Raw genomic sequence first — 21,869 nt, 5'->3', positions numbered from 1 at the left:
TGATGTCTCTTCCTCCCAAGTTTCTTTGGAATTTACACGTCCATTTCTGCTTTTGGTAGAGTAGGTAGACAGAAGTTATGACATTATGTCCACAAGGCAAGACATGTGCCCAATTCACCACTAGAAATTTTGATCAACCACCAGCTGAGTGTCATAAGTTAAGGTGCTGATTTGGGAAAATAACATATAAGAACGGATGATCGGATATTGACTAGAGACAAACACTTCAGGTATTTAAGACTTAATTCATGTTTCCCACCTGGATCTCCTGCATCCTTCCTTTGCATTCATTCATTCATTCATGACCCATTGTATGCTACCTACCAGAGAAGTACCAAGTAAGGTCAGCATAGTTGCTGCCTCCACAGAGCTCTTAGGCAGTGACTAAGAGAGACCTAACCTCTGGCATGAGCGGAAGGCTTCCCTGAGGAGATGGTGAGGAATTAGCCAGATGAAAGGGTGTGGGTGGAGGCGAGGGCAGGGAAAAGGACAGTAAGCCTAGGGGAAGCTCTCTAGGCAGAGAGAAGAACAAGGGCAAAGGCGCTGGGATGGGAGACAGGATGTGTGTGTAAGGGGCTGGAGGGCCAGCAGGTAGGCGGGGTGCCTTTGAATACGGCTGAAGTGGGCAGGGACTCACATGCGCCAGCCCAGGCAAGATCTGGAGTTGTATCGTGAGGGCAAAGGAAATTTGCCAAAGTGCACAAAGGAGGAGTTACACGATCAGATTTGTGTTTTTAAGATCTCAGTGGCTTATGCGAGGAGAATGCATTGAAAGGATGTAAAAGTGGCCGAGGGAGATCTGAGCAAGTACAGGTGATAGAGGATGGGGGCTTCCACCTGGGTGAGAACAGTGGAAACAGAATTGAGTATATTTATGAGATATTTATGAGGTAAAATCCAATGGACTTGGGAACAGATTTGCCACAAGGAGTAAAGGAGAGGGTGGTGTCAAAGATGACACTGGGCTGGGAGAAGCATATGACACTATAAGGTAGAGTCTAACTGGGGGAGGGGAAGAGGAAGAGTTCCAAAGAGGCAGAAAGGAGAGTGAGAAACAAAGCTCTGGTGCAGTCTCACCAGAAGTCCTATAGGAGTGGGAGGTGTGAGCAACACCAAATACATTTAGGGAGATTTCAAAGTAGAGTGGGCCTGTGCCCTGCTCTCTAGAGGATGCTGCAGACAGACAGCAGCCATCATGGCACCAGAGAGGCTATGTAAGGGAGGTAGTGTGGCATGCCAAGACCTGGGCTAGCTTAAGACAGCCCTCCAGTCTCCCAGGACCCCAGGAGAGAGGGAGAGGGGTTGTAACAAGGCCAGGAGGCTGGAAGGGTCCTGGAGGGAGTGACATGGGGAACTGTCAGTAGATGAACCGTGGACTGTGTCAACTAGAGTCCACAGCAGAGTCATGATGGGATGATGAGTCAGGAGTGGATGATGGTCAAAAAGAATGAAATCATGCCACTTGCAGCTACACGGATGGACATAGAGATCATCATACTAAGTGAAGTAAGTCAGAAAGAGAAAGACAAATGCCATATGATATCACTTCTATATGGAATCTAAAATATGATACACATCAAAGTATCTACAAAACAAAAACAGACTCACAGACATAGAGAACAGACTTGTGGTTGCCAGGGAGGAAGGGAGGTGGGGGAGGGAAGGACTGGGAGGTTGGGATTAGCAGAGGCAAACTATTGTATATAGGATGGGTAAATAACAAGGTCCTACTGTATAGCACAGAGAACTGTATTCAATATCCTGTGACAAACCATGATGGGAAAGAATATGAAAAAGAATATATGTATTAAAAAAAAAAACAGAGCGGATGATGGGATGGTAGAGACAGGAGTCCAAAGACCAGACGGAATTAGCAGAAAACAGCACATGACTTTCCAGGACCAGAAACTGTCCACCTCACCATCTTCATGCCTGATCATGTGCAAATGTCCAAAGAGAAAGGAGGCAGGGATAACTTGGGTTAACTGAGTTTAATCAGGAACAGAAGAGCCTTGAGAAGATCCATGATTTTATAACAATTCTGTAGCTAATGATAATCAGATCTGGAGAATGGATGGGTTAATTATAAATGAGATTGGGATAATTAGCCAGCTATTTGGGAAGAAAAAAATACATTTTAACCTTTACCTATACCCAAATAATTCTAGATAGCAAGGGAAAAAATAGCACAAATAAAACCTGAAAGAAAATATAAGGGAGTATTTCCTGATACTTGAACGTGAGGGGCCCATCTAAGCTATAAGCAAGAGGTAAAATTTTAAAGAAAAACATTGACAGACTTAATGATATAAAGATTTAAAATTTGCAAGCAAAAATGTCTGAATTGAAAATGCACAGAAATTTGATATTACTCAGCCATAAAAAAGAATGAAATACCGCCATTTTCAGCAATGTGGGTGGACCTAGAGAACATTATGCTTAGTGAAATAAGTCAAAGAAAGACAAATACTATATATCACTTACATGTGGAATCTAAAAAATACTACTACTCAATGTAAATGCAAAACAGAAACAGATACACAGACATAGAAAACAAACGTGGTTACTGAAGGGAGGAAAGAAGGGGGAGGGACAAATTAGGGGTATGGGATTAACAGATACAAACTACTGTATATAAAATAGATAAGCAAAAAGGATATACTGTATGGCACAGAGAATTATACCCATTATCTTGTAATAACCTATAACAGAATATAATCTGCAAAAATACTGAATCCCTATGCACTACATTTGAAATTAACACAATATTGTAAAACAACTATAAATCAATCAAAAATGCACATAAATGGAGAAAACTATTATAGCAAATAAGACAGAAGTTTACAGCCTAACAATCTAAAGAATGCCACTACATAAGGAAAGGGTAAGATTTCAAATGATAAATAAGGAAAGGACATGAACTAACATGTTGTAAATAGAAAATGTAAAGGGTTGACTTAGAAAAAATATTTAATATCATCAGCTGGTATTCAAGAAATATAATTTTTTTTAGTTTAATTTTATTTTCATTATTTTTTTATTTTTTTTAATTTTATTTTTTTAATTGAAAAAAAATTTTTTTGGGCCTCGCCGTGGGGCATGCAGGATCTTACTTCCCCGACCAGGGATCAAACCCGCGCCCTTTCAGTAGAAGTGCGGAGTCTTAACCACTGGACCCTCAGGGAAGTCCAAGAAATATAACTTAAAACAACAATGACATGCCTTTTAATATCTGTTAACTTAGGAAAGATTTAAATAATGATAATACTCATTTCAGTTGAGTATACAGGAAAACATTCATTTTGCTGATGGGAGAGAAAATTGAGCCAGATCATTTGGAGAGCAATTTGACAATCTGGATTAAGGGTTTCAAAGAGTTTAAAATTGGAAATAACTTATGTTTTCCAAATAGGGGACTATTTTAGGAAACCAGTATATATCTACATGCTGTACTATTACCCAGCCATTAAAATACAGGCATTTGAAAATATTTAATGACATGGGAAAATGCATATGCTATAATGTTAAGCGGTTAAGAGCAACATGTTAAATTATATATACAGTGTGATCACAACTATGCAAATAAATATGCATGGAAATAGTTTGAAAAAAATGCAGCAATCTACCCATGCTTATTTTTCTTTTTTTCTTTTTTGGCGGTACGCGGGCCTCTCACTGTTGTGGCCTCTCCCGTTGCAGAGCACAGGCTCCGGACGCGCAGGCTCAGCGGCCATGGCTCACGGGCACAGCCACCCCGCGGCATGTGGGATCCTCCCGGACCGGGGCCCGAACCCACGTCCCCTGCATCGGCAGGCGGACTCTCAACCACTGCGCCACCAGGGAAACCCTGAACCTCACACTTTTTTATTAGAGACCCTCCCACCTGACCCCTGACACCACTCCTCCCCCAAGCCTAGCTGATGGGAGCAGGGGAAGATATCTCGCCCAAGCCTGGCCAATGATTCCTAAATTCGGGACTGGTGCTCCAAGAATCTAGCCCACTCGACCACATGTGCTGCAAGTTCAATGTGGGCCTCTCGTGGCCATTTTTCACCATGTGCTAGAGAAGCAAAGAAGGCAGCTATGTAGAGAGAGAAGAAAAGAGACCTGTTACAGAGAAGAGAGGAATCCTGATTCTGCCACCCCAAGGAGGCTGGGTGAGGGGACGGGCCTGACAAGGTGGAGAGTGTGGCTTTGTTTCCCAATGGCTTTCTTGATCTTGATTCTAGGACTCCACGAGGTCTGGCAACACTGTCTGACCTTGGATCCTATGAGAGACCTTGTCTCAATAAATCCTCCACTTGTGTTTGCTTAATATAGTTCGAATGGGATTATTACTTGCTTCCAGCCATGTGAGACACATGTGTGCAGCTGGTCCCCGAGCCCTTTTGCAAAACCTGACTTGACATGTTTTCCTGTGATGATCTGGGCATTATCATGAAATCAACCAGAATAAGGAACATACTGAGAGCCAGAAGTGGCAGTGAAGATGGTATTAAAAGAGATGGCAAGGGATCCACTAGCCAGCTTGTTGGCTGAAGGTTTTGGTCAGGGGTCCAAGGCTAGTTTGCAGGTTTAACTTGGAGCCGAGGACTCTTGGTTGTTTTCAGGTTACCCAGGGCTCACCGTGCTTTGGGGGGGTTGATTCATAGCCATCTCGTGAGAGATCCCTGGATCATCCAGTAGGGCAGCGTCTTGGTGCCCAGGAAGAGAGAAGTATGTGTTACTCAGAACTTTACATCGCAACTGAGCCCTGTGCAGAGACCCCCTCGGAGCAGAGGCACTGACCTGTGCTGGGCACTTTGCCAGTCCCTGTGCCTCCTGCAGCATCATGCCAGGCCTTGTCTCTCTTGTTTCTGATACCGTTGCTGCCTCGGCCTGGGCTGGTCTTTCTGTTTGCCCGGCAGCACTTGCATATAATTCAGAAAAAATAGAATCAAGTTAAATGAGTTAGAAGTGGCTGCTTTTGGGAGTGTGATGAAGGGGTGGAAAGGGGCAGAGCAGCAGGGCTTGCTTTCAATACAAGCAGTTTACTGCCCTGACTTTTTTTTTTTTTTTTTTACTGTGTACATATATTACCTGGATACAAGCAATCACTATCATACCCAGATCCCAATCATAAAAATAGTGTTTATTTTTTAGTGCCAGCCTAGATTCTCTCTCCTGTGTTATTGACTCAAATCCTATTGGCCTTGTTCCGTTTACTCTGCATGATTTTAATGGCACAGACCTATGCTGCAATTTATTTCGTTTAGAAGCATTCATTTCTTTTTCACTTACCCGTTTATTGAATTCTTGCTATGTGCAAGGAACTTCTACATAAAAATAGTGTATGTTAACTGGACACTTTGTCCTATATGAGCTAATTACTAGGTAATCAATAGAGTCATTTGGAGTTGGTGATTTTGAGAATGTACATCTTCTAAAGAAACTTTAAAAATGCCACTTAAGACCAAATAAATGTCTATGCCAGGCTTCAGAATGTTCACTTCTTGCCTCTGTGCTTTGTTCAGGCAATGGTAGATGGAAAGCAGAGAGTGTATCTACAGCCTGAAGATGTGATCCATCTGAACAGTTTTTCATTCATTCACTTAAAAATTTACTGAGCAGGGCTTCCCTGGTGGCGCAGTGGCTAAGAATCTGCCTGCCAATGCAGGGGACACGGGTTCAAGCCCTAGTCCGGGAGGATCCCACATGCCGCGGAGCAACTAAGCCCACGAGCCACAACTACTGAGCCCACGTGCCACAACTACTGAAGTCCACGTGCCTATAGCCCGTGCTCCGCAACCAGAGAAGCCACCGCAATGAGAAGCCCGTGCACCGCAATGATGAATAGCCCCAGCTCGCCGCAACTAGAGAAAGCCTGTGCACAGCAACGAAGACCCAACGCAGCCAAAAAAATAAATCCATAAGTAAGTAAATTTATTTTTAAAAAGTTATTGAGCACATACTACATGCCGGTGTAAGAAGTGTAAGATCTTGGAGGGTATTTTTTTGCGGGGAAGGTAGCTTTCATTTTTTTACATTAAAAGAATCCATTACTGGAACTTCCCTGGTGGTCCAGTGGTTAAGACTCCGTGCTTCCACTGGAGGGGGCACGGGTTTGATCCCTGGTCGGGGGACTAACACCCCGCACGCTGCGAGGTGTGGCCAAAAAAAAAAAAAAAAAAATCCATTATAGGGCTTCCCTGGTGGCGCAGTGGTTGAGAGTCCTCCTGCCGATACAGGGGACACGGGTTCGTGCCCCGGTCTGGGAAGATCCCACGTGCCGCGGAGCGGCTGGGCCCGTGAGCCGTGGCCGCTGAGCCTGCGCGTCCGGAGCCTGTGCTCCACAACGGGAGAGGCCACAACAGTGAGAGTCCCGTGTACCGCAAAAAGAAAAAAAAAAATCCATTACTTCATTAGATGTTTGCTGCAGCGTCTCTTCAGATAGCAGGCATTTGGTCAAAACTTGTTTTGCAAATATGACTGATACACAACTTTGCAGGACAACATCACCAGTCCAGATTCCCAATATCTTCTTCTGCTCCCTACCCCTAAGGGCCATGCAGCTTCCTGGGTGACTCTCCGAGGAGCTGAACTTCCTGGGACCTTGGCAGGAAGGCCTGGAAGAAGCTGGAATGTGCAGTTTGAACACCATTCATAGAGGTTGTTACGTCCATCCTCCTTCCTGGCAAACATGTGGGCACTAAAAGTCAACTGTCCAGCAATCATCTTCAAGAACCCTCAGGCCTGAGGATGACAGTGCTTTGTGGGGAAGGATGAGGCATCTGATGTGGTCGCAGGCTTGGCAGACATGCCGGGGGAAGAACAGGGAGAAAGAACTCTTACTGATGGATATGAATACAGGGCCGTGCTTTCCCTGCTTGTGGGGAGAAACCGGCCAAAGAAGTGATAAGAATGGACAGCGGCAAAGAGGCAGGAGGACAGGATGGAGAGGGAACGCGGTCTGGGGTGAAGAGCAGCCCTCACCTGGTTAAAAGGTGGAGGAAACCAACAAGCAGCGGGAACAGAGAGGAGAGCTGCCTTTGATCACGTGCAGCAGACCCACAGGTGATAGCCCCTCGAAACACAGAACGTCTACTGGGCAGTGTCCTGGGGGATGTCCACTTCCATCCTAAGCTCTGTGGCCTTGGCCTAAGCTCTGCATAAAATGGGGATAGTGGTTTCCCCACACAGAGCTGCTGTGAGCGTAAATGATATGATCACATGGAAGCATCCGGCACATCGCCTGGCACTGTGCTGTAGGAGCAAAGCAAGTCCTATCTCCCATCCCACTGCATCTCAGGAAAGGTCAAAGGGCTCAGGGACCCTGTGCCGAATACAAGGGAATCACAGATGTTCAATGATGGGGAGATGGGCTGGGGCTGGGGTTGGCGTGGAAGAAAGCAGCGGGTGTCCAACTGCACAATCTTCTAGTTCTTGAATAGGCTGGGCTGTGAAACTGTCTCCACTGCCCAGTCTATTAATTGATGAAATAATGGTGTAACCAAGAAATCATTCAGATGTAGTATGTAGGCTACTTACTAAGGCCGGACATTTTTATCTTAAAGAATCTGCTTAAGAAATTGAAAAAATTCTGAAGGCGCTCATGAGTTTGAAAGCACTCATCCTGGATCTCTGAGAATTCCAGTATTTGAGTATTTTGGCTTCCATTTGGGGAATTCTTCTCTGTGAGTGACGACATGTTATTTCAAGTAATTCTCACAATAGCCGCATGAGGTAGGAACTTCTTGGAAGCAGGCAGTAGACCATGAGTCATAGCTCTCCTAACCCCAGCTAAGGCAGATTGGACTAGGATATTGTCCAAGCCCGACTAATTAGTTTTCATCTCTTGTATTATCATTCCTAATATAAAAACAAGACTTAAAAAAGGTTAAATCAAATGTCCAGTTATCTATCTTGCAAGAGGCAAAACTCGGATTTGTGTCCAAGACTGTTGAACTCCAAAGCCTGCTGCCTTGCTACACAAATACATATGCTTGGTCTTTGCAGGTGAATAGGTCAAGTTCTAGTGGACATGGCCTTGGCCTAGAGGAGGGTCTCCAGGCTGGCTTGGCATCAGAATAGACATTGCCTTTCCTCTGTTTGCCAGCTTGTGTTTACATGACCCAGGCAACAGGACCAGCGGCGTTGCATGAGCAGCTAATGCATCTGGGCAGTCGTTGCCAAGGGAATGGGTTTGAGTTGTAATTATCAGGGCTGAACTCTAGACCGGGGGTCTCCGATCCCTGGGCCTTGGACCGGTGCCGGTCTGCGGCCTGTTAGGAACCGGGTTGCACAGAAGGAGGTGAGTGGCGGGGTCCAGCAAAGCTTCATCTGCCGCTCCCCATCGCTCGCATTACCTCCTGAACCAACCCCCTCCCTCTGCATCCCTGTCTGTGGAAAAATTGTCTTCCATGAAACCGGTCCCTGGTGCCAAAAAGGTTGGGGACCACTGCTCTAGATGAGAGATGTACCTACAACCGGTTTCTAAAAACAGCCTTCATGGCGAGCAGTTGACATGGGGAAGATATCCCTTTGGTTTTAAATTATTTTTGCAACTGTAGGTAAAGCCTCAAACCCTCTAACCCCTGTGAACCTTTCTTGGATACCAGTTAGTTATCCTTTACTCAAATAAACAGCCCCCAAGTAGAAGCAGATACACAAAAACTTTTATTAAGTGGAAGTTAGACTTCATGGTAATTAACCAGTTACGAGTGCATTTAAATGCATGTGTGTGGACACCGTAGAAGTCAGAATGGTCTTCCTGAAAGTCCAGTGTTCTGGCTCGGCACGTGCCAGTGCAACCCAAGGTAGAACCATACACGCAGGAAATACAGGGCAACGATGACGTCAGACTAGATTGCAACACCATATTCATTGTTACAGCTAAGCATTACAGAACATGAAAGTCCAAAGACCAGAAGACTATTACTAAAGTGATTCTTACTACAGACTTTTACCTCTACTTAAATGCTTCCATAGGACCGACGTAGCAAATCCTCAACTCTGGGGGGACAGCACCATTTCTATATTTTATGCTTAAATGGGCCACAGAAACTGTAAACATTCAGTGGTCCTCGTGATGCCCACTGCAGGTAGATGCCAGCTGTCCCCTTGGGAAAGTGCAGTTTAGTTTAACTGGTGTCAACATTTTATATTGTCAATCTTCCATCTGAACTTTTTCTTCTCTTTCAATTAGCACCAGTTTATTTGAAATAGTTTTCCTGGTGTTAAATATTTAGGAAACATTTTTTTGTTTAACCAACACACAAAGTCCCAAACAATGGAAAGCAAAAAACATTCAAAAAGTTGTTTTAGAGAACAGCATTTAGAAAAACAACATCATTTAAACATTCGACAAATCTATGTACAAGGTGCCCAGAGCTGGCAAGGAGCATGGCTAAGAACAGTCACATGAAAGGTTTATTAACCTGAACCTCGTCAGGCTGTATTTACAGTCGGATAGGTATTCAGAAACGTAGTATCAGAACATCTGAATTTGGCTAAAAATCATATAAAAAGACACATCCCCACCCCCAATAACTTCTAAATAGGTAGCGAACATATCCAGTATAACCACAAGTACCAGGTGTAGAAGTGTGTTTTTCCATATTTTACATACAAACAGCTGAGAAAATATCTCAGTGGACACAGAAGAGATCCGGAATGGCAGGGAAATGGAGTTCTTTATTTCAACATTGCCAGATGAAGGAAGGAATTTTTTTCATGCTGAGTAATGTAGGAAAGTACTGATTAAGGAGCAAAGATAAATTATTAGCGAAAAAGTTTTCATGGAAATACAAAATCTAAAAGAGGGCTGAAGAAATGTGTGTATGTTTTATATGGACTTTCCAAAAAATACAAGTAATGATCTCCAAATAATTTTGAAAAAAAGACCAATGATTTTGCTCTGCTGGACAATATTTTGATGTTTTGTTCTTCAAAACTATATAATCCAAACCCTTTGGAGAATAGTTTTTTCCCTTTGATTGCGACTTAAAACACAATAGACACAACCTATGCTATATTCATCCAAGGCAATACTCATTAACTTCATGTAGTTTTGTTTGCTTGTTAATCCAGTGTTACTAGAACAGTCACCTCTAAAAGAACTGGGCCCATTTTTGTAACAGCCCACATTTCCCATTTCTGCTGAAGAAGTAAAGTATAAACCGTTTCTCCTTTATTCACCTTCATGGCTGAATTTGTTTAGAGCCTGAAATTTCAATGCACTGTCTTTAAAAACATCAGTTAGAACTATATAGATGGAAGTCCTACAACCCCATAATGATATGCATTCAAGTGTGTTTTGAACAATTTTCAGTTGTGGTAAGTCTCTATGAAAAAAACTGACTTGGATTGGATACAAAATAACATTACTCTTTGAAAATGCATAGTTTGTAACTTTTTACATTCATTCACTAATATTAAAGTCTTTTGTTAAGCCAGTACTTACCTCCAAATGGTGGTAAGATTGCATTTTGAAAGATCTCTAAAAATTGGAGAGCATTGTCTCATTGCTTTTGAATTAGTGCCCGATTCCGAGTTAATGCCGGTCATGTTAACACCCGCATCGTACAGGAAGGGCTGCTGCTTCTGTCTTTCTCTTTTTTGTTTAGCAGGCACTAAAAAGCAACGCTTTCTACTCTCAGCAATTTCCATTAAATACCCCATTTTAGCTATTTTATAATTTCATTTTAATAGGTTAGATTTGGTGTAGAAGACAATTTGAAAGATGGCTTAATTCTTAAAAGTAGAATGTTTTTAAACCCTATCATGGATGAAGGGCAACAGAGGTTTTGTATTGACTGTGGTTCTCTCACTCCCCGGCTCCCTCATTTGAAAAAGATGACCGCTGGCCACTCGGCTGTTGTATTTGATGATAGTCACAAACCCTTTGGGACCTAGCGATTTTTTCTTATCCTGAGTTCTTCCTCTAAGTATATAGATTTTGATATATGAAACACTTTGGAAACTACACTAGTGTCTGGTTATTCCAGAGAGCTTATGTTTCAATGGCTGACTATCGCCCAACCATTCATTATAAAAATAGGAATTTAAGGTCATGTTGTAGGAAAATACTGATTAATGGCATTTTTAAAAAACGTGTATGATCCGCACGCCTGGGTTATTTTACACCCAGGACATTTTCAGTTATTGAAGTCACAGAATTTGTATATTTGGGGGGGGTATTGAGTTCTTCCCTAAAAATCTAAATCTTTTCTAAAGCTTTCTACCAGTGATCACAGAGGTTCCCCCAAACAGTCGGGATACTTTGGAAGAAGAAGCTTTGCTATCATCACAGGGCTTGGTCAATTCACAGTCATTGCTTTCCAATTAGCAGAGTGTATGGGAAAAGGCATAAGCAAAGCAAACATTTGTAATCTGCAAAGTGATGCACCTTTTTCTTTTGGCCGCACTGCACGGCACACAGGATCTTAGTTCTCCAACTGGGGACCAGGGATCGAACACATGTCTCATTGGAAGAGCAGAGTCTTAACCACTGGACCGCCAGGGAAGTACACCCCGTGATGCATCCGTTTTTTTTTTTTTTTTTTTTAATTTCCCTTGGGTGGGAGTAGTTTATGGATTATGCTACACTGTATATCCCTGAGGGGTAATCCCATCTCTGGAGCCACTGGCCCCCAAAGCTCTGCCTCTTTCCTTTCTGTCTTGGCCATCTGTGCCCAAAACACGGGAAGGGGGCTCCACCAGGGTGAGAGACACGTGCTTCACAACACGAGCAGATTGGATGAGTTTTCTCTTTGCATAAATATAAACGTAAAACAATTATACCCTGCAGGAGCCACTACCTTTTCACATAATAAAGGTCAATTCCATTTTCATGCTCTGTAATCCTGGGCAGAGGTCAGGGCCTAGAGCCATGAATGTGAAGCTCTCTTCCTCTGCCCTGATCACTCCATTGGCTTTGCTCTGGAGGGGACTGGTGGGGTGGGGGACTTGGGAGGGGGGCTTTGAGTCAAAGTGAAAGGATTAGGTATCTGCCTTGTCATTCTTTATCAGTTAGTCTGACCAAATCTTTTGTGATGAGTGTGGCAGGTTGCCTGCTGACCGACCTGCTCTCTGAATGATCACCCAAAACTGTTCAGACAAATGGAAGCATTTCCTGGAAGGAAGGGAATAGCCTCATAGGCTACGCCTAACATACCGGTCCCGGTAATATTTATTCCCTTGGACCTTAATGAAGAGTGAGAAATCGGGAACACAGAAGCGAAAACGTTTCATCCAGCGCTTCTGGAAGCAAACATACATAACAGCATGGCCTCTGGCTTGGGTGGATAAAAGCAAAGAGGAGAGGGTAACATTTTACTAGCGAATTCGAGGTGGATGCCAAGATGGGAAAACAAGACTAGTAACTAGAACGGGAACTGTCCTTTCTCTCCCTTAACGCTCAATTTCTTCTTCTGAATGCTGGTTTCTCCTCTTAATCGGAGACGTAAAGAGAATTCAGAAGAACATAAATGAGCCACTTTTTAATTTTTTAATAAAATTATGTTCTTTCATGATAGTGCCCTTGCCTTTTTCAGGAGTTGTTACTTGCTCCCCTGGCTAATTTTTCTGAATTAAAAATTGAGAGAATTGCCCCTAGTAAGTATGTAAATGTAACGGTTAATCAGACTTGAGAATTAATTTTTTAACACTTTCATAATATAAGTAAAGGGGATCTTTCCTTTGGAAGCTCGCAGTTAATAATTATGTGGACGGTGCTCAATAGGAAACAATATTTTTAAGAAACAAGGACTACAGTTTAAGTGTTGAATTCATCATCTCCACCTTCTTTCAAAAATCTATAGTTTGTTTTTTTTTTGAGTGGTAGCTTCTTTCTTCTTCCCTAGACCTTGGGTCCTTTGAAGTCCTGCCGCTGTCATGGCATTGGTGCTTACCACTGCAAAACGGGCTTCTTTTCCAGCCGAGGAGGAAAGCTCACTGCTCCTTCCTCTAGTACTGTATTGCTTCCGAAACGTAATAAAAGTATCTTTTATCAAAAAGCCTGTTAATGAAGCAGGTGATGGGCCAAAAAGGTTTAGGCCCCATGACTAAACTTGGGAGGGACTTTACCCTAAACTCAGGATGTGACACCTGGGAGCTGATGGGAGAAGGGGAAGATGAAATCCGTTCATGGACTGGTCAACCTTTTAATCACTCACAACGACAGAAATCTCAGGCACTGCCCATGTTGTTGAAACTGTATCCATATTTAAACTTGACCTAACCATATTACCGGGTGTTTCCAACATTGAGCTGACAGTAGTTTGCAATGTGATCATTACAAATTGTAAATCTGAGCTGTTTTCAAATTTGGGGGCATCAGTGTAAGTTTACATGGATAACAAATGTCGAATGCTAGTGGCAAAATAACTTTTTTCCAAGGAGTCAAAAGTTTTACTCAGAACATGGCACCAGCTAATCAACTCGTATAATTAATTACTTAGATAGTTGGAATTTAGGGAATAGGGGTCTGGTAGGTACGCTGAAGGGATAAATTCGGGGGTGATTGAGTGTGCATTTGACAATGCGAAGGAGTGGGCTTTTATTTCTATGCTGAAGTACCTGGATTGTAAGGATGGGTGAAGAACATGGGTCCCTGGGTCTTCTCAGGTCTAGAATCATTCTGGAAGACTGAGGTCTGAGCGAGCTCTTTCACACGCCCTTTCCCTCCTCCCTCCAGGCAGTAATGGGGCCGAGTCACAGGTTGAAGACCACTTGAACCAGGTTGGCCTTGGAGGTGGTGATGGTAATCTTAAATATTCTTATTTTACACTGGGTTCTAGGGAAGGTCAAATGAAGTCATGTATCTGAAAGAGACATACTGTCTTTTATATGCGAAAGGGTTAGTGATTATCCCAACACCGTCAGGACTCTGGTGTAAGACACAGTCTAAAATAACTTAGTTCATCCAAATGAAGGAAGCAACGTCTAATTTTTTTCCATGACACATTTATTCCCATTTTGTCTTTGCCCTCAGGGAAAGGTGTTAAGGTTTTCTACGTGGAAAAACTCCATTTCGAGGTTACTGGACACTCTAAAATACCTAAGTACCTACCAGTTCTGAAGCAAGGATTTTGCCACGTCAGAGGTGAAACAAAGGAACTTTTATCCTGGGATGCAAACTCACGAGGCAGGATGGAGTGGGAGAGGGTGTGGAAGGGTTGGCGACGGGCTTTGGCACAAGGAGGCAATGTGCGCTATCTTAAACTGCAGGGGCTCCTGGCTGCCTTCTCCAAAGGCACAAGGCTGTTCTTTGCCAGCCCTCATCACAGTGGTCACGGCAGTGAAAACAGTAAGCAAGTTAGGATTACAGTCATTCCATGCTTTGGGGCCTGGCCTGGGCACGCCAGGAGGCAGAGTGACAGCTGAATAATGTTTCCGTATATTTTGATCAGAGGCAAGGCTAGTTTAAGGATATTGTATTTTTATCTTCAAGTCTTCCATGAGAATGATTTCTGGGGAGAACTGGCCTCTTTCCCTTCTTTGATTTTAGTTGCCCAGATGGTACCCATGGGTGAGTTTGTAGGGCTGATGGAAGAACTTGGCCTGATGGCTCTGGAAGGTGAAATCTGCTTTTCCCAACAGTTGAAACTGGTGGCCAAAGGCTGCATCTGCCCACATACACGTTCTCTTTGGTCTGCACACGGTTGGCCAAGAATTTGAGTTTAGCTTAAGTGTCAGGTAACATTATATTTCCAAGTCAGAAGATCTAGCAGCCCCAGGCCTGATTTCTGCATGGTTCTGATTGTCTAGAGCTGGGATGCCCCTTTAGAGGGTGTGTGTGTCCTCTGGTTCACCATGATCTCCGTCATTCTTTAGGGTCCTTCTTCTGCCTGATCTGAATCGCTCATTTACAGAATCTGCCTGTTCTTTCCAAGGCGTCTGCTTAGAAAGGATTAGGAAGCTTCTATTTAAATAGGAAGCAAGACTCATTTGGTTCAAAACCATGCAGCAATAAACACTTCTTGGGAACTTTTAATGCCAACATTAGAGATATTCCAAGAGAATGAAGATAGAGATTTGGGCTGCTTCATCTCAAAGATGAGGCTGTATACATCTTCCCCTAACTCCGTGCATTTCTAGTCCTCATGTGTGCAGATTCTAAAGCCTATTAGAAAGCAAAGTCAGAGTGACCCTCTGACCACCTTATAGGGGCTGCCCAATGGGGGGACGACCATTCTATCCCAGCTTTTCTTCTGATGCTATCTGCATACTTGACTAATTAGTCTAGCTTTTGAATTACCAAAATCTTAGAAAGAAAAGATGCTTTCTTGCTTTAACAGTGAGTGGGCTAGAAAAAACTGTAGAGCATTATGAAATGGTTTTGGCAAAGCTCAAAATTATTTGTATGGTTAATCAACTCTCCACGGCTGCCTTTCTTGTTTCCCGACTCTTGGGAATACAGTGACTTTCTGATCTCAGACTTGCCTGTCTGAATTCTTCATGTGAAAAATCAAGCACTTGTTCTGGTAAGGAATTTCAAGTTATTTAGTTAGTGCTGAGGACAAAATTATTTTAAACATCGCTGATCACCTAAGAATTCTATCTTTGGGCTTTACACACCATGATTTTAGAAATTTCCATCAAATGATACTTGCCGGTTAAAAGCAGCTTTGTGGTTCTGGTTAGGTTGAGGAATAAGTTTGTCCTTGTGACAGGAATCTATCATTTTACACTAAAGAATTTACAAGTACATTTCTCCCATTGCCTATAAGCATATCTATTAACATTTTAAATATTTAAGATACATAAGATGATTCTTAAAGTTTTTTTTCCCCCCTAAGTACTTTGAAAACACACTGGTAAAGATAAAAGGAGTAGCTGTTGCCATCTTGATTCTCTTGTAATAATCTTCCAACTGATCTGCATTTCTACCCTTGCTGCAGAGGGTTAATTGAAAAGATATGCATCAGAACACTTGCTTAAAAGAGGCATAGCCCTTTGTTTGGAGAGCAGGAATTGCTTATAATATTAACACTTCCTGTCTGGTAAATTACTGTATTTTAAAAAATAAGCTACAATGTATAAAACCAAGGTCATTTCCCACAAAATGTTCATGTTCTTTGTGATTACAAAACACTGCATCTTGTAAAATATTTCCAGTTCTGTTAACTTGAGAAGTACTAATGCTTATTTATAAAAGTGTCACATCTCTCAGAATTGTAGAAGCCTATGCAGTATATTTCTTGTCTTATTTGGAACATTACGTTATAATTATTATGGTATTTAAGATTACATTTTGACATAACACATTACCATTGTGATTCTCAGACTCACAAGAAAAGTTATAAAACATGAGATTGTCTTAAAAAAAAAAAAAAAGGAACTATTTACAAAAACAGGACCAAAAGTAAAATTCCCATTTTGATTTCTGGTCCTATGATAGATACACCTTTTAAAGCATGTATATCATTGATTGGATCTGGACTTTTTCAAAGTCAGTCAAAATAAGCAAACCAGTCAGTTTTAAATGCATTTTACACTTTCTTGCTCTAGTGGTGTGCATGACTTAGTGATACAATTGGTGCCTAAAAGTGCTAAGCTCGTTTTATGTACTGACTTCCGGTTTGACTAGTTACAATGCAAAAGACACAAGGAAGCAGTTCCGCTCTGGAGGAATTCCCACAGGTATGGGGAACAGGGAAAGCGTATATGCTGCTGGTTGGGTTATTTTCTTAGAGAAATGAAATTTCCAGTTGACCCGTGTGCCCAGCGCTTTCTCCAAAATGATTCACATCCTCATCCATATTCATGAATCGTGCTCTGTTTCTACTCATTTGTATGCACAAATTCTTCCCTGCGTTCGTACAGGTCAGAGCTACAGTTGATGTGGTTGACAGAAATTCTACAGGGTCATGAGAAAAAGCAGCACCTTGTCCACAAAAGTCCACGGAAGTTTGCTCCTTAACCTGCTGTTAAAGTAAAATGCACGTCCTTCACGTCCCTCACCTATAGAATTCTGTGTACAGCTAATAACCGGTCATCCAACCGGCTGATTATAAAAGGGAACACCAAGGTGTCCTATTCATAATGACATTCACAAACAGCCTTGACATGAGTCTGTAAAAACCCACCAGGGACTGTGCTGTGGTTCAGATGTCAGCCTTAGAACGCAGGTCTAAGAAACAAAGAAACTGTTCTGTTTCAAAGAGCATTCCTCCACACCTCAAAAAGTCGGTACTGTCCAGTTCATGGCAATTTGCCTTGAAATGGTATCACGTTCATTAAAAGACAAACAAACAAACAAAAACTGTTCTGACTAGAAAAGATGCTGGAGATCATAAAAACCTTTCTAGTCTTAGGATCCTCCAGATCTATTTTTCACATACCCTTTAGTTTTCCCTGAGGAAAAGAATATTTTTTACAGTATTTTGCTACTATTCTCAAGGTATTCTCTCCCATATGTACAGGTTCTGTCACTTTTCTCTAACCATTCACAAGTGAATGCTGCGCTTTCCTTTTCTATTGAAGTCGGACGAAGGCGGAAATGGGTTTTAGCAGTGCCGGCTAATTCAGAACCCAGGACTGCTTTCAAGTGTGGCTAAGTGTGACACCGGCGACAGTGGACTTCAACTTAAGTGATCTTGAAATTTGATAGAGGGCATGTCAGTTTCAGAAATCTTTTGCAACATACACGTAACTATTTTTTTTAAAAGTTTTGTTGGAAAGCCCAAGAACTGTAACACACATCATATTGAAAGTTTTCATCTGCAACACAGTTATGCCTGGACAAAGAATCGTCTCATAAAGGGCACCCACCCTGTTGGTGCACAGAGCTGCTGACAGGCATGCACATTCTTGCCCACTGCCCTCTTCCTGACACTGGCTTTTGCCAAACAAGGGAGGAAACTTCCCAGCAAGTGAGGAGGAGAGCAGTCTGTGCCCACCCGAGATGCGCACAGCAGTCCTGCATCCCTGGCCTGAGTGCTTCCCGCAAAGGAGCTCTCTCCTTGCTTCAATCAGCTGCTCCCAGAGCGGGAACCTGGCAGCTCCCTCGGAGGTGCCCAGGGACAGTCACCACCAGCTGATTGGCTCTAGGATGGTGAGCCCGAGCCAGGTGTCCACAGCCCTCCTGTATCTCCTCTGTGGCTCTCCACCTACTTGCTACCCGGGTGTTTCCTCCAGGTTGTCACACTGCCTCCCATAAATTGGTTGCACGTTCTCTGGGAAGAACTAAGGCTTAAAATGACTGTTCTCTGCTGTGCAGCTATCTGGAGAAGCCTGTCCATCACCAGGAAATGCCTTCTTTGGAGAGAGATGAGAAACAGGAAAGGGTAACGGGGAGAGAAAAGTCAAAGGCTACCACATGCCTTCTTCAGAAAGACTCTGGGGCCAGAACCCACTGCATTGCCGTTCCTTTTGCACAGACAGGTGCCCGTGACGGGTGAGGCTTCGGTTAAGCAGCCACATGCCCTGGGGCTTCCCTTCCCACCCATACTCCCCTCCCCCTGCCAAATGAACACAGAAAAGAACGTGGTACCACAGAGAAGGCATAAAACAGGGACTTCCCTGGTGGTCCAGTGGTTAAGACTTTGCCTTCCAAAGCAGGGGGTGTGGCTTCAATCCCTGGTTGGGGAGCTAAGATCCCACATGCCTTGGGGCCAAAAAACCAAAACATAAAACAGAAGCAATACTGTAACAAATTAAATAAAGACTTTAAAAATGGTCCACATCAGAAAATCTTTAAAAAAAAAAAAAAGAGGAGGCATTAAAAAAAACTTGGACTTAACTTTGCACTTCATTTAGTTCCAAAATGTAACAAAATAGCTCTACATTTTTTTTTTAATTTTAGCATTTATAATCAGTGCTTTATATTGCAATTTGTAGCTTTCTGGGTGGCTTAAAAGAAGTTTCATCCCTTTTCTTCAAGGCCAGGCAGGTGAAGCCTGGTAGTTCCTTAGTCATTACATGCCTTGGTACAGGGAATCAGTGTCTGTGTGCAGAAAGTACTGAGGGTCTGTGCCCACCTCAGAGCTAGAGAAGAGGACACAGAGAGCCCCGGGCTGGCCAGCAGAAAGGAGCCCCGCGTGAGTGTGAGATGCAGAGAGTGTGTGTGAAGAAGGCTTTAGAAAGGAGAAGAAATCACAAGGAAGCTGCATCCAGTTCTACCCTTTGCTTGTATCGGTGCATTGGCTAATACCCTTGCAACCAGGCCAGAGCCTAGCACTAGTCATGGGCTGTACCTCTGGGGTCAGAGCCACAGAGCCTCACTCTAGAACTGCTCCACAGCCTCCATCTCTCCCTCCTTGTGTCCCAAAGTTCTGGGAGTAGGGGATGGATTGAGCCCCTCGTCACTTTAATCTCTTTTGATTAGTGACTTAATCCAAGGATCAAGGGCCATGGAACTTTGCTGAAGAGAAAACCCTCTGCTCCACTACTGCACCCCGACCATCACTGAAGTCCACGGTGAGCCTGCTGAAATGGCTGACCAGCCTTGGACTCACCGTGGCCACTGGGCAATCCAGCCACAGTGCAGGGCCATCTGGACCAGGCCAGAGCATCACCTCCCCGCAGAGACGCTTGTGGGTGAAGCTACAAGACACCAGGGAGGAGAAAAGACAGGCTGGGGTAGAGGATGCAAATACGTTTCTGCACTTAAAAACCCTTTCCTGGCTGACTTTTAGTGCTCAAACATACATTATAGCTGGTGCTGTATTGATTGGTAATCACGATGTGATATTAAATGAAGCTCTTTCTCTGCTCTTAAAATAAGTGTTTTTAAAGAAAAAAATAAATGAAGGAGGGAAACAGGATCTCTTTCAAGGAATAATGCTTCCAATGTCACGTGAGAGTTTAAAAAATAAAATTGCCAAAATATACGAATGCACAGATTGCAGATGTTACACTGTAGAACCTCCTTCTTTTTCCCTTGCTTATTAAAAAAAAAAAGAGGACAGCTCTTATGACTAGATGACTTCTTTCTACTCTTTCAAAAAAAGCATATGTACAATCTCTAAATATATTAAACTTTGCTCTGTGCAATTTCATTTAACATTCCTATGGCTAATCCTAGGCCCCCGTCCCGACACAGTGCATCCTATAAGGTGCTCTTACTTCTTTGCATAGGTATAGGAGGAATAACTTTAGCAGGGCAATCAAGAGTAGGGTAGACAGAGAATGAGCTTATTCATAGGGCTTGACAACTACTCCCCTGTCCCCGCACCACTACCACCAAGACAGACAAACAAACAAATACCACGCTAGAAAGTCTAATAAATGGAACACAGTGCAAGCCCTGGTCCTATTAAATTGAGAGATTCCTATACCAACACGCATTTTCCTTTTGGTGTTCTGTATCTTCCCTTCTGAGCAAATTCTTAATGAATAGCTCCAATATTTTGATAAGAAAAATAAAGGTTTGGACCTTCCTTTTCCCCATATAATCTTTATATTGTTCATTAACCCATCTCCCAGACATGCTAAAGCATAAAACCTATAAAAGTGCACTCAGAATGGATGCTGACCTCACATAACTTTCTGAACACATAGGTACGTGGAGGCTGTGCTCTGCTGTGTGAATAAAGCACGCCTGCCGGGATGGTCTGGAGTTCTCTACCTTTTCTGAAAACAGTCAGCGGTGGCGTTTTGAGGGAAGGAAGGCCTGATGAGCCACTGACCTGGCAACAACTGTCAGATAAGCAGTGATGAAGAGATCCGAGCTGTGGTTGGCGTCGCATCCCTGAAGGAAGCTTTGAGGCTTACCCAGATGGCAATGCGTGCCAGGTCTTGAGTGCATTGTGGCCGGGAGAGAGTGGGCCAGGCCACCCCTCAGGGAAGGCTTCCGAGGAAGACTCCCAGACGTTTCCCAACAGTGACAGCGGGATGTCCTGAACTCAGCTGGGGCTGAAGTCTGCTGGTGATGTCCATTGTCAGTCTCTTTTCAAGCTTATGCCCTCCTGGGCCCTTCAAGCTAACGGCTCTACCGTGGTTCAGTTTGGGGCCATTCTTTAAAACAAAATAAACAAACAAAAAAGACATAGAAAAGATACCCAGAGTGCTGCCGTTTCCTGGCAACACATCGTGATGTGTACTGCTCCCAGAAGTCCGATGGAGAACAGGCAAAAGACTATTCACAATGAAAACAGGTATCGCTCTTTGTACAAATGCTACTGAATAACATGTAGCTTTTTTTTTAAGTGTCAAAAAAAAAAACACCAAAAAACCTCAGAAACGGCATTATCCAGAAAGGTTATCAAAATAGGCCTCCTTTCCAGGAAAAATGGGCTTGGTTGGTTCGACTGCTACAGAAGTCCATAGTTTTCAGAGCTAGACATACAGCAAAAAAAAAAAAAAAGTTGAATTTTTAAGGAAAAAAGTAGTTACAGCTGCTCTCGGCTGGGTTCTCAGCAAGAACAGTGAGGGTGGTGACCTTTTTTGTTTTTTGCTGTGATTTCACCAAGGTTCCCGGAAGTGCTTTCCCTGGGCTTCAAGTGTGTTTTATTCAGAAGGAAAAGCGCTTTCCAACACCCTCAGCACAAGTCAAGGGCAGGAGTGTCTGGGCAACGATCAGGGGCCTGTGCGTTAGTCAATGAACCGCTGGCAGGCCTTCTTCCAGCGGCAGGCCGTGCACCACATGTCACGGTTCTCCATGCCGTACACCTTCCGGCACTTCTTGCCCTCTCCCCGGGGCTTCCTGTAAGACAGGCCAGGAAACAGTATTCAGTGTGAGGGATTCAATGGGCATCCTTTGCGGGGCTCAAAATCCCTGGAAAAATCTAGAAAAAGTTAGGAAACATAGTAGGGGGTCTCTATAGGTTCGGCCGTTAACCTGTGTGGGATGTTTTCACAGCCACGACACCGAAATGTTAAAACTTGCTACTTTAGTACTTCCAGTACTCTTCAGCTTCTATCTGTCCATTTGTAGACATGTCCAT

At 43.3% G+C, this 21,869-nt stretch overlaps 1 protein-coding gene across 6 annotated transcripts in view; it reads right to left on the bottom strand.

The window, feature by feature from the left end:
• Window positions 1–8,632: 8,632 nt before the first annotated feature.
• The window catches only part of ZNF704 (zinc finger protein 704), a 217,403-nt gene continuing 204,166 nt past the window's right edge, over window positions 8,633–21,869 (bottom strand). For 5 of the 6 annotated variants that reach the window (XM_067711991.1, XM_067711992.1, XM_067711994.1 and 2 more), the window contains one exon: window positions 8,633–21,628. In XM_067711991.1, coding sequence (XP_067568092.1) covers window positions 21,517–21,628 — 112 coding nt within the window. In that variant the 3' untranslated portion in view covers window positions 8,633–21,516. The remainder of the gene's footprint in view (window positions 21,629–21,869) is intronic. The other variant, XR_010936442.1, reaches the window with a different exon arrangement.

Source organism: Pseudorca crassidens, chromosome 17 (assembly GCF_039906515.1).
Source record: "Pseudorca crassidens isolate mPseCra1 chromosome 17, mPseCra1.hap1, whole genome shotgun sequence".
In the NCBI taxonomy this organism is placed as follows: Eukaryota; Metazoa; Chordata; class Mammalia; order Artiodactyla; family Delphinidae; genus Pseudorca; species Pseudorca crassidens.
This window is presented reverse-complemented; position numbering and strand designations above follow the sequence as displayed.